Here is a 13,482-nt window from a genome sequence, read left to right as displayed (position 1 = left end):
AATTTCAAATGATTTCTTTATAACTTTTTTAAAGATTTATGGGCTATTTGGGAGTTCATAGCTTGTGTCCTAAATATTTGCAGATTGCCCTACTCTCTTCCTGCTTTTTATTTCTTATTTAATCCCATTGTAAACAACAAACATATCCCATATAACACAAGTAACACTTGTATGCTATTGGATCTTGCTTTGGGTCCAGCATGTAGTCTTTCTTGAAAATTTTCCATATCCACTGGAAAAGACCATGTATTCCATGTTGCTTGAGTGAACTCTATTCACTTCACCTAGGCTAAGCTGAATTATAAGACGCTCAACTCTATAATCCACCTTAACGTAAGCACCATCTGCTACTCTGTTAATTTTGCAAATGAATTCTTAACGTTGCCAACTACTGTTACGTATTTGTTTATTTCTCACTTAAGTGCCCATTTTGATCTCCAATGAATCATGGATTCTGTTGAAGGCACGTCTTTTGTAAGAAGTAAGTTGTGTAGTTCTGGAGGAATTTTATCTCATCAGAACACTGACAATGACAAATTTTAATTAAAAAAAAAAACCCACAAAGATTAATGGCCTTCCTTCACTGCACTAATGACTCTAAGGAAAAAGCTGGCAACAAACTTCATTAACATAAAGAGGAAACAGACCGTAATTGTCCACACATAACCCACGATATATGGCTATGTCCAGCATGAACTGTTATCAGCTATGGGATCGTCTACTGGACTGAAAATGGCCTATCTGTAAGATTAAACAAGATTCAGTTCAGGCTTAACGTATCAAATTGAAATTTGTAACCACTGACTGAAAATCCAGTGGGCATGCAAAACAGACTGTTTGTTCTATTTAATTTTAGGCAGCATCTGATTATTTTTGTGAATGAACTGGCTGCTTTGGAGGAATTTCAGACTCCCTATTATTCAAACTGTAAATTTATCCTGAGACGTTGAGCTACATCCAAGGGTGAACAGACTCCTCCATTGTAAATTCTGTTTTAACGCTCCCAGAGACACCAGTGACAGACTCTCACGTAATTATTTCAAAAATATTACTGAGGTGAAGGTCATGTACACTACAGAGAGCAGTAATTTATTCTTCCCCAGTGGCCAGATTAGATTACCCTAGCTCTCATCCCCCAGGTCTTCCTGCAAACCATCCAAGGAGCGTGCACAGATGACATTCCCACGAGCTATGACCTCGTTCAAATGCGATTCTAGTGTGTACAAAATACGAGCAGCAAAATTGGTGAGATAACGCTGAACAAGGAGAGCACTGTAGTGAACAAACTTCAGAGTTTATCAGTCATGGCTCAACTGCACAGAAACCTGGCCCCTGCTAAAGTTGTTGGAATGAAAACTATGGAGCATGAATAGAGAAGGCATCCATAAAAACCACCCTGAATCTCAGATGGCCCCAAAAGGGGGATAAATTGTAAACTTATGGGCAGGTTTGTGACAATCATGGAAGGGCAGGAGGAAACAGGCTCATTTGAATGGCCCTGTGACACCAATTAACATTCCTACTCATGGTCTAGGATCTCTAGACTCCTGTTCAAAGCTACTTTGACAATCAAGTGCAGTTTGGTTTCTTATTTTTTTCATGAAATATTTGTTTATTTACTTGAAAGAGTTACAGAAGCAGAGAGAGAGAGTTCTTTTGTCCACCAACTCACTCCACAGGCAACAAGGTCCAGGGCTGGGCCAGGTCAAAGGCAGGAGCCCGGAGCTTCTTCCCACTCTCACACCTGCGTACAGAGGCCATCTGCTGCTTTCCCAGGCACATTAGCAGGGAGCTGGATTGGAAGTGGAGCAGCCAGGACCAGAACTGTCACACATATGGGATGCCAGTGTCACAGACGGTGGCTTTACCTGTTATGCCACCATGCCTTCTTATTCTGATGCTTGCTTAAAAGAGGCAGAAATCTCTTGGGTTGTAACTCAGGGCATAAGATGTGCCTTAACCTTACTCCAGAATCTTCCCATCCATAACTCCTATACTAGAAACTCAAAAAATAATTTTTGTGTAACTATCAGAAATTGTGAAAACAGTTCAAGTAGAAATTGGAGAAAACGTTAATACAGGAAACTTTGAGGGACTGAGGGTGAATTTGGGTTCGGGGTTCCTTGGCCCCTGAAATTAAAGCCTTGGTCTAAATGGGTTTTTAGCTTTTTCCTATTTAGGTATTTCAGAGAAGTTCTAAAGAATGCCAAGGTTACATTTACCTGATACTACAGTACTCCATCAATAAAGGGAACTTGTCTACTGATTAAAAAGAAATTTAGATGTTACATCAGCAAATAACACTTCAACACTTTCAACAATTAATTTGTTGAATGGTCTCAAGAAAGTAGATTAACAGGAGGACAAAGTGCAAAGTTAAAATTCAAGATCTGGACCAGTTTCCGCATTTTCTGAAGCAAAATAAAGAACTTGAATCTTGGGCCTGGTGCGATGGTCTAGCGGCTAAAGTCCTTGCCTTGAACGTGCTGGGATCCCATATGGGTGCTGGTTCTAATTCCGGCAGCCCTGCTTCCCATCCAGCTCCCTGCTTGTGGCCTGGGAAAGCAGTCAAGGACAACCCAAGGCCTTGGGACCCTGAACCCATGTGGGAGACACAGAAGAACTCCTGGCTCTTGGTTTTAGATCTGCACAGTTCCACCCAGTTGTGATCACTTGGGGTGTGAATCATTGGATGGAAGACCTTCCTTTCTGTCTCTCCTCTCTCTCTCTCTCTCTCTCTCTCTGTCTATATATATATATATATATATATATGACTTTGCAACAAAAATAAATAAATCTTAAAAGAGAGAGAGCTTAAATCTTCTGTTTTACTTCCCAAATGCATGAAACAACCCAGTTGGGCCAAATAGAATTCAGAAACCTGATGTGCATGCAAGCCTCACCAGAGGCACCAAAGCTTTAACCTCAGCTTCCACTTTTCATCCCGTGCAATCCATATCCAACCCAGCAGTGAGATGAAGCACTTTGAATCATACATCAGAGAGCATTCCGCTTCTTCTGAGAATCCTCGAGAGATGCCACTCTCAAACTCTGAATCTTTCTTCTTAGGCTCCAGCCATTATGTCAGTCTGCACCATGTTTGCGCCAAGGGTGTTTGTTCCACCCTTCCCACCGCCAAGTCTCAGCTCAAATGCTTCTTTCTTAAAGAGAAAAGTCTTGAAGTCACGCTCCGTACTTTCTGTGGTCTTAACCCTGCTTTTGTCTGACATCCTGCTTTGTGAACTAGTTTGTTTCCATATTACCTGTCTCCCTCAGTAAAATTCCAGCTCACAAAAGCAGAACTGTGTCCCAAACAGATAAACCTAGAACAGCATCCATTGTATAATATCCACCCAATTAGCATGTGTTGCTGTATAAAATATTGCTTTGATTCTTCTCCCCTACTTTGTCACGAACTGCAAGACTCTGATCCTATCTGTTTTCTCATTTGTAAATGAAGGGAATTAAAATCTTTCCTGGGAACTATAATTGTTCACCCTTCTTCACCACTTTGCCTCTCTTTATCCACCCACCACCCACCACCATAAATAGTTCAGGGAATGAGAGGAAGAAGTGGCTTACGGAAAAAATATTTATCACATTTTAAGAATAGTACATAGGACCTGGTGCGAAAGTGGTTAAAGTCCTCACCTTTCTTGCACCAGGATCCCATATGGGTGCCATTTCTAATCTCACCAGGCCCTGCTTCCCATCCAACACACTGCCTGTGGCCTGGCAAAGCAATTGAGGATGACCCAAAGCCTTGGAACCCTGCACCTGCATGGGAGATCCAGAAGAAGCTCCTGACTCCTGGATTCAGATTGGCTCAGTTCTGGCCATTGTAGTCACTCGGGGAGTGAATCAGTACAAAGAAAACCTTCTTCTCTGTCTCTCCTCCTGTCTGTATATCTGAATCTCCAATGAAAATAAATCTTAAAAAAAAAAAAAAGAAAAAAGAAAAACACATAGGATTTAGCACCGTGGCTCAACAGGCTAATCCTCCACCTACAGGCATTATATCCTATATGGGCTCAGGTTCTAGTCCAGGCTATTCCTCTTCCCATTCAGATCCTGCTTTGTGGCATGGAAAAGCAGCAGAGGATGAGCCAAAGCCTTGGGACCCTGCACCCACTTGGGAGATGCAGATGAAGCTCCTGGCTCCTTATTTTTGATCAGCACAGCTCTGGCCATTGCAGTCATTTGGGGAGTAAACCAGCAGATGGAGGATTTTTCTCTGTCTCTCTTTATGTATGTAAATCTGACTTTCAAATAAAAATACGTAAAACTTAAAACATAATGATCAAATCAGAGATTAAAAAATCTGCCAAAACAAACAGAATAGCTTCCCGTGATTCATAAATCATTCAAATATATTTGCATACCTAAGTACATTATAATCAGCAGTTTGGTCGGTCAGTCTTAAAAACAGAGCAAAAGGAGAGAGCTGGCGGCATATTCTGGCATTTCCAATGCCAGCACATCAGATAGATGCCTTTAACCAACTGGTTCATTGACTTTCTCAGTTTCGGTTCCATGTTGGTCAAAATATTCTGATTATAACTTGGTCTGATTGTGTTTGGTTTGGGTTACAGGGAGAGAATGTGCTGATCGCACATACCCCGAACTTTCCAGTGCTTGTGACGACAGCCTGTCACTGTCAGTTACTAGATTTATTTGCTGGCATTTTTCTGGGACTTGTGTGTTTTGGAGTGCCAATGAATTAGCCTCCAGAGTCCCATCACCACTGACCCCTCGGGAGGAGGAGCCAATGTTAACCACTCAAGTAACACCCTCAGAATACTCTTCCCCACTCTGGGGTCTCCACGGCGTCATCAAAAGACCACCCTATTCCCGCAACAGGGTTATGGGGGAGAGAGGGAGGGGCAGGGAGGCTGATGCAATTTATCAGTAATGAATGGTACCCCCCTCCCCACTGTGGACACAGAAGAAAAAAATGGAAACATTTCTCTCACCCACCTTTATACCTTGACCCTCCCCACTCCAATCAGAGGTTCACATGGGTATACATCCCTCTCAGCCATGTAAGCAATATTTAAAAATAAAATAGCATTTTAAATAAAAACAAGAGCCAGTGTTTGAATCATGCAAAGAAAAATGGGATTGTGAGCCCTGGTCACCTTATTGGGGGATGGTTCGGCCTCCCTGGAGAAGGAGCAATAACTCACTTTTAAAGTATGTTTTAAGCAGACACCCAGCATCTACAGAGGGCACCAGCAAAGACAGTGACCACAAAAGGAAAAACAGACACCAAAACACTGAAGTAATTTGCTAGTGTAAAATAGGCCCAAAATACAGAAAAACAACATCAAGGGAGTCGCTTCCAGTTGCTGTGCAACAGAGGAGGGTTTGCATTTTGGATGGGTTGGAAGATGGAGGGTTTGGAAGAATACGGCTCAAGACTGGATCCATCTCTTGAGCCCCCAGGGAGCTCAGCAGCCTTTGTCACTGCAGAGAAAGAAAATGGACTGAGCTGACTTCCCACCTAGGGCTGGGACAAGAATGTACCAAGCGACAGAGCATGCCTCAGAGCCTCCAAGTGACACTCTCTGCACAGCCCTCCCATCTTTGCCCCCGCCAGCTTTCTACAAGCTCTTCATCTTAGCAGAACATGGCTTTACTCAGGAAAAAGAATAAGGGACAGGTGAATCGAAGAGTGAATGCTGTGCAGCTCCCACAGCCAAGCATACCAAGAGCCTGGACCTCAATGCTAACCTTGTGTGAGAACAGGAAACAACCAGGAGTAAATACTCAGGCACAATGCGACTACTGGGTGGAGGCCTGATTTCATTCTCCTCAGCTGTTTGCAGAGCAACCTCAAGGTCTGCATTGTTTAGAGTCCTGCTAGGAACCTCCTGAATGCAGAGACAGAAGGGATCAAATCAATTAATGAAGCAATGTGTGGTGAGCCTCAGGTGTGCTGATGAGAAGGGTGTTGGTAGGAAAAGTCTGGGAGAAGGGAAATGAAAGAGAAGACTGAATCCTGCATCAAAGTCTAGGAGAAGCCTCCCTCTTTCCTATACTGTTTGCACTGTTTAGGATGTAGTAGTGACTATCTGAGAATGGGTAGGGGGGCTCAGCCCAGAAGTAACAGATCTCAGGTTTATCAATTGGGTTAACAACATCATTGGAATCAGTGAATGAATGCATTGTTTTTTGGTGCAAGAAAAAGCCAATTGTGTCTTGAAGAAAAGAAAAATGTCATATCTGCATCACTTGCTTGTATTTCAGAAAGATGTCCCCTGAATGACCTAAAAATGCAGAAGTCACATGTAGAACCTCATCTTTTCTTTTCCATCTGTCTTCCATCCGGCTTACTGCAATTTCACCTTTCAGACTCACCTGTCCTCCAATATGACTCATCCCATTTGGCAATGCAGTTCTGTAGTATACCCGTAACCACCCCCAGATCCTTGCGTTCAGGTTGAGTGTACAAGGCAATACCAATGCTGGTGCTGGCAAGTGCTTAACTTGGGTCCCAGTCTCTTAAACACACACACACACACACACACACACACACACACACATACGAACAAAACACCACCCTCAGTATCTGTTACTTCACGCCAGGTAACCAAGTCACTTGGATGACCATCCAAACTTTCAGGAAGAAGACACTTTGAGAGACACTCTTCAAGATCAAATTGACTGATAACCTATGTGTATGTGTGCTTATGTGTATACCTAACCATCACTCTTTGTAAGCATATTTTCCTTCAAAAATCAAACATGATAGGCTGTGAGTGTAGACTGTATCGAGATACTCTGTATGAGGGTAGAAGAATTCAATTTTGCCTTACAATGTTCTCCAAGGAGGGTTAATCGCCCCATGTTATTTTATCACAAGCTTCCACATGATCTTTTACACCACTAACTCCATATTGGGCTTTTCTTTCTGTTTTCCCTTTCTGAATATCTTTGCATTATCTTTGCATTATCAAAACCAACCACACTCTGTACTCTTAGAGGGCAGTTAGTGAGGGTAATTTGGCAACTGGCCACTTGCTAACCACATTAAGTTTGAGTCAAATTGACAGTTCAAAGCAACATCAAAATTCAGTATATTTACATATATCTGCATCATGCTTATAGATGTCCTTTTGCACTGGTTTTTTAGATATCACTTTACAGATAGAAAATTCAGATTTTTATTTACTTATTTTAGATTTATTAATTTACTGGTAAGGTAGAATGTCAGAGAGAGAGAGAGAGTATTAGAGAGAGAAGTCTTCCACCTGCTGATTCACTTCCCAAATGGAAACAATGATCAGAGCTGGACCAGGTCCAAGCCAAGATGCTGGAACTCAATCTAAGACTCCCATGCAGGTGACTGGAGCCTACATATTTAGATCATTATCTGCTATCTTCTTGGGCCCATTAGAAAGACAGGTAGTGGGTTAATCAGCACAATAACATTGGCTTCTTATTTATTCATTTGAAAGGACAAGTGACAGAGAGAGAGAAATGCTTCAACAACCAGGGCTGGGCCAAGCAGAAGCCAACAGTGAAACTACATTCAAGCCCCTCCCTTTGGTGGCAGGGGCCCAAGCACTCAGTGCTTCATTGGTGGCCTCCCACACGTTTGTGGGAAGTTGGAGAGGAGGGAGACACTTTGATGGAATGTGGGCACCCCAAGTGGAGGCTACACAATACACAAAACACTCACATGGGTGCAGTGTCCCAAGGCTTTGGGCCGTCCTCATCTGCTTTCCCAGGCCACAAGCATGAAGCTGGATGGAAAGTGGGGCCACTGAAATTTGAACCGGCAACCACATGGGACCCCGGCGTGTACAGGATGAGGGCTTTAACCAGTACTCTATCGCCCCGGGCCCAGGGTTCTTACCAGTAAAATGGGACGTGCTTGTTCTCCAACACAACAGGAACTTTATGATAAAATCCATCCATAGGCATTTATTAAACCTGAATCATGGAATTCAAGAAATGTTGAAAGTAAACTAGCTGGTCAATCTCCTCCATTCTCTGGTCATGGCATCCAAGTCACAGGAAGGAGAAACAGGAGGGTACCTGAAAAACCTGGTGGGAAAACAGAACCAAAAGACAAGTTTATTTTGTTTTGGAAAAAATGGAATTTTTGCATAGCTTTCTTCATAACATACATCTCCATGGACTTTTAGAAGACCCTTGATATACGTGGATTTCAAACTACTTTTCATCAAAATCCATTGGTCTTTCAATTCCACTTCCCCATGAATTTTTGAAGTCACCCATGTCATACTAGTCTCACATTTTAAGAGTGGAATCCAGTGACTTCCGGTAGTGCCACAAAAAAGTACAATCATCACCATAAATCAGTTTGGCAACATGTGTAATCCCTCAAGACCCTTGCCAGGGAATCCCCATGTCCCTTAGGAATGACTGAATGCTGCTGATCCAGCTAGGAAAGAAAATAGGAGCTGACAGAGTTCTCCGCAAGGAGAGAATGGTGGCTGCCCTGTTCTTTCTCCATCCTTGGCTTCCAAAGTCTCACTTGTGTTGGCTTATACCTCAACAGTGGTCACGGAGTGTCAGCCCAGATAGGGTCTGCCACTCAAGCCTTGACAGGTGCATGGTTCTTCCATGGCCTTCCCAGAGCTGAGAGATCCTTCTGCTGGCTAATCTCCCTTTGCCCTCACTCCAGATCATGTTGATTTAAGTGGGTAAGAGGTTAAGTTAAAGACACAGGGGAGAGGGTCCCACAGTCATGTACCCACTCACAGAACCACTCTCCTTGCAGTCTTCTGACTGGCTCAATGATTACCCATCACATTTTTCCTCTGGTCCTGACCCCATGGGAAGTGAGCTTTGGCCAGCTGTTCCCTGGAGGATTGCTGCAATGGGCATCTTCACTCACTGGGTCTTCTGCACTACTGTATTTTTTAAATTTATTTTTGACAATCTTTACATAATTAAGGTAAAAAGTTTCAAGGGCTACAGGAAAATGGGTAAGACAATTAGTTCCATATTGTTTCCTTCATATATCTGAGGTAAAAGGGGATTTTAAGGGAGAAACCCCGCCCAGGCTCCCACCCACCCCAGGTCCCGGATGTGGGGCATGCTCTGATGGTCTTGCTCAAGTGGTTTTGATAGTTCAACAGTTATGAATTGCTGCTAATCTCGTCACTCCAAGCACGATGAGGTCGCTGAAGAATCCACTGATTGACATAGTCCATCTTAGAGTCTCCGATTGCCCAGTTTTTCACTGCCAACATAGAGCTGAGGTGGTTGATTGACCTGTTCTGTCCTCTGTCTTTTGATGGTTAGGGTTCTGAGTCTGGAAGCTCAATTGGGGGGATTCCCAAAGAAACTTTGTCTGAGCTGTTCCCAGACCAGATTCTTGTATGTTCTAGCAAGTACAGGGCCCGGCACAACCCATTGCCCCGATCAGCTGGTGAATGCAATTGCTGGGTTGGTTCTGTTTCCATCCCTGTCTTCCACTGGAACCAATGGGTGTTGCAATCCAGCCTGGTTCTGCCCAGCACATACAAAGCCCTTACACAAAGCATTGTGGGCTGCAGCTTAGTTGGAGCGACCCACAATAACCCCCACCAGGCCCACCCCCTGCCCTGGTTTGCCAGTATGTGTGGCAGACTAGTCTAGTCTGTCCCACATCCCCTTCTGCTCTCATACATGTCAATGGGTATTAAAACCTTGTTCCATCTAACCAGCTCAACTGTCCATCCTTCACAGATGTTGTTGGGTGTCTCTCAAGCCACCCCAGCCCCTGTCCTAGTTTTCCTGCCTTTCCATGGGGGGTGGTAACCCAAGTGGGAAGAGCCCACTATTTCCCTCCCAGGCCACTCCCACTCACGGATTATGCACTCTCCAGGTGGTTCTGTGGTTTAACTTGACAGAACTAGCCCCCAGTGCCAGCTTCTGCCAGCTGATGCTGTGGCTAAGCCCCAACAACCCTCACCCACTCCAATTGTAGATTGCACCAGTAGGAATAATCAGTCCAGCCTGGTTTTTCTCTGATCTGGGCCACATGATGCACACAGGTGTTGTAGCTCTGCCTAATCTGGTCTGTCCCCATCCCAGCTCATGCTCTCCAGTGGGAGTAGCTGTCCAGCAAGGGAACCACCGCTTATTCCCCTGCCAACTCTGCCCCCTCCCTTCCCGTGCTGGCTGGGTGCTGCGGTCACATCTGGCACAGGCAACCTCACCTTGGCATTCTATGTTGTGTACTGCTTTTGTCGCGACCGAACCTGGCTCGACCCACACTCTGCTCTGGTGTTCGGATTTGCCAGTGGATGATGTGAACTGATCTGCACTATTTTCATAACAACAGAACTCGGCAGGAACCCCAAGTCCACTAGTGAAAACAATGGCCACACTCGTAACTGAAGACACACTTCCACCGAACTATGTGGAAGGCTTGCATCCCATATCAAGAGTCCCTGGGTTCTGATCCCAGCCCTGTTCTGATTCCAGCATCCTGCTTGGAAGGCCTCGGGCCATGTTGGAGACTCAGACTGAACGGCTCCTGGCTTCAGCCTGGCCCAGACCTGGCTGTTACAATCCTTTGGAGAGTAAATGGTTGGATGAAAGACCTCTGTCTGTCTCTCTCTCTCATTCTCACTCTCTCTGCCTCCCAAATTAAATAGAAAATAAACAATAAAATAAAACACATTACAGAAACAGAACACATAATGATGTTGAGAGTCCTTGGAACAGTGTTAGGGGGAAAAGGAGAACAACATTGAATCTACAACATGACACCCAGTATAACCCATGTATTTAGTCAGGTGTGCCTGGGAGGAAGTATATCAAATATAGTTTTAAAACAAGCAAACTAAAAATAATTTGAGGTGTAACACTAACAATCTCTGCCTAAACGATTCTGGGTCATTAGTGTTGATTTGTTGATACGTTGCGGAAGTTTTCTAAATGTGTCCACAGAGAAAACGCTCTTCCTGTCGTAATGAGAGGAAGAAGGGGCAGCGAACTATGATAAAAGAAATAAAGAGATGGTCAGAACCCGGGGCTGAAGCAGCGCCTTCGCCTGGTCTGTGGGAACCCAGGTGCGCTGTCAGCACCAGGTCCTGCTTCCTAGAAACATCACTGTTATTACGGCGCTAATCACGGTGTACACAGCTCCTTCCTCCGCGCTAATCGCCCTCCACATCTGGGAGACGGATCTGGGCTTGGAGGGGGAGAAGAGGGGAGACAGTCTGGATGGAGTTCAGAGACCAGTTGGCCAAATGATTTAGGCAGCGGGCGGGCTAGGTGCTGGCAGAGAGATGAAAGGAAGCCCATCTTAACAGTTCTGCCTGAGCTGGGCCTGGGCGGGGGAGGAGGGGATAGGGAATGGCTGCAGAATTAGCCCTCAAACATCTGAAAATCGTGAACCCCAACGACAGAGGAGGCAGCCCCATTGAGCCAGCCTGCTCTCCCCAACCCCGGGTCATCCGATGCTCCACCCATCATGCCTGAAGCTCCCAGTAGCGGTTGCAGGCGCAGAGCCAGGCTGCAGAACATTCTGCCTTAGAACCAGGAAAGCCTTCCAGTTACAGGAACCGCATGCATCTTGCAAACCGCATTCCTTAAGGTGAGCCGCCGAGATGCAGACGCCTCCATCAATCACAGGCCAGGCGCTGGTGTAACAGAGCCGGAGGCTCCTGCAGCAGCCTGGGAGAGCTGCCCAGCTCCGCCGCCTCGACCCCAGGGACCTCGCTATTTATTTCTCTTTCTCACACCCACTCATTCGGAAGGATTTCCTCCTAGGCTTCCGTGGCCTGGTTTTGCACTAAACGCTGCCGGCCGAGGAAGCATAGTTCCACAAAGGCTTTGCATGGAGCTCGCAGCAGAATCAGAAGGTCAAAAACGTGACCTCTCTGAGGTGTTGTTGTCAAATGCTCTGGGGCTTCCTGGAGCACCCCATGGGAGGGGTCCGGAGTTGGAGGAGAAGGGTGAGCAAATGGAACAACCACTGGAGACAAGCCAGGGCTGTGCACCAAAGCACAAGAGCTGAACAGGTGGAAGGGCATTTTTGTTCCAAGCTCACGGGAAGCAGGCGTGCCCAGCCTCAGAGGAGGGCAAAGTTGAACACTAGCCCTGGAGGTGCACAGTAACAAAAAGTGATGGGAAGCAATGGAGGTCAGTGAGGTTTCTGCTGCCAAAGAAGGGGAATGGACCTTGATAGCCTGAATGACAGGTGGCCCAGAACAGGCAGGGAGAGCAGTGGGAGAGGGGACACTCAAGCACTGAACCCACAAAGCTGGGTCCGGCAACCTGGTGTTGCTGGTTGTTGCTGGTTGTTGCTGGTTGTTGCTGGTGCCCAGGTCCTAGATGTGGTTCTAAGGATAGGGCTTCAGAAAGGTGAGGGTTGCACTATTCCAACCTTCCCTTAGAATCAAAGCCAGCCACCATGTTACTCCACCAGACTGTTAGAGACACAAGGGGCCAGGGCCGGTGTGCTGGTGTACTGGACAAAAGCCACCACCTGCAAAGCCAGCATCCAATATGGATGCTGTGTCGGCTCAGGTCCCCACTCCCCTCCACTGCCCATCCAGCTCCTTCCTAACGGTTAGGGGTGAGGTGGGAGCACGGGAGGGCATAGATCAGGGGAAGATTACCCAAGGGCTTATGCCCCTGCCATTCACCTGGAAGACCCAGATGAAGCTCCTGGCTTGAACCTGTCCCAGTGTCAACCATTACTGGAGTGAATCAGTGGATAGAAGCTCTCTCTTTCTCTCTCTCGCTCCCTCCCTCCCTTTCTCTTTCCTGTTCTATCTGTGACTCTGAGTTATAAATGAAATAGATATCTTTTTTTTAAAGAAATAAAAGATATCTTCAAACAGACTGAATGGAAAATGCTCATTCCTATAATCCCATTTTGTCTTGGAGCTTTTCTTTTTTTTTTTTAATGATGGAATAGGAATCATTTATTTAATAGGATTAGACAGAATTAAAGTAATAACTAGAAAAACTATAAAATAAGTTTTGACAAATATTATGCAAGATGAGAGCTGTTAAACTAGATTTTTTCTATTTTTCTCTGATCAAAGTTATCAGTTTGAAACAGTCTTTACTCCATGTTTTTCTGTTTTATTGTTCTGAATGTTAAATTTTTTTCTTATTTGTACCACTGGTTGTTCAATGCATTGTTCAGTTTTCACATATTTTTGGACCTTCCCAGTTTTACTTTGATTGATTTGTATTATAATTCTATTGTGATCAAAATATACTTGGTATGATTTCACATGCATTGTAATAAAACTTATATTTTGAGTTAATGTTCAATCTACATTGTAGAATATCACCTGTGCACTTTAGGCAAGAGTATATTCCTGGTATATAGTCCATTTTGCTATTATTTGATTGTAATTTCATTCTTTTTTCTATTTTTTATTCATTAATTACATTGTATTATGTGACACAGTTTCATAGGTACTGGGATTCGCTCCACCCCTCCCCACACCCTCCCACCCCCTGGGTGGATTACTCCACCTGTTGCATCAGCACAGT

At 44.8% G+C, this 13,482-nt stretch overlaps 1 protein-coding gene across 1 annotated transcript in view; it reads right to left on the bottom strand.

Moving 5' to 3' along the window:
- Positions 1–1,121: 1,121 nt before the first annotated feature.
- Positions 1,122–13,482, bottom strand: part of LOC101530756 (spermatogenesis associated 6-like protein) — a 46,840-nt gene continuing 34,479 nt past the window's right edge. The window contains 1 exon segment of the mRNA XM_058670453.1: positions 1,122–1,272. Within this exon segment, the coding sequence (XP_058526436.1) occupies positions 1,122–1,272 (151 nt within the window).

This window comes from Ochotona princeps, chromosome 11, assembly GCF_030435755.1.
Source record: "Ochotona princeps isolate mOchPri1 chromosome 11, mOchPri1.hap1, whole genome shotgun sequence".
In the NCBI taxonomy this organism is placed as follows: domain Eukaryota; kingdom Metazoa; phylum Chordata; class Mammalia; order Lagomorpha; family Ochotonidae; genus Ochotona; species Ochotona princeps.
Note: the sequence above shows the minus strand (reverse complement) of the source record. Positions and strands in the feature narration are given on the sequence as shown.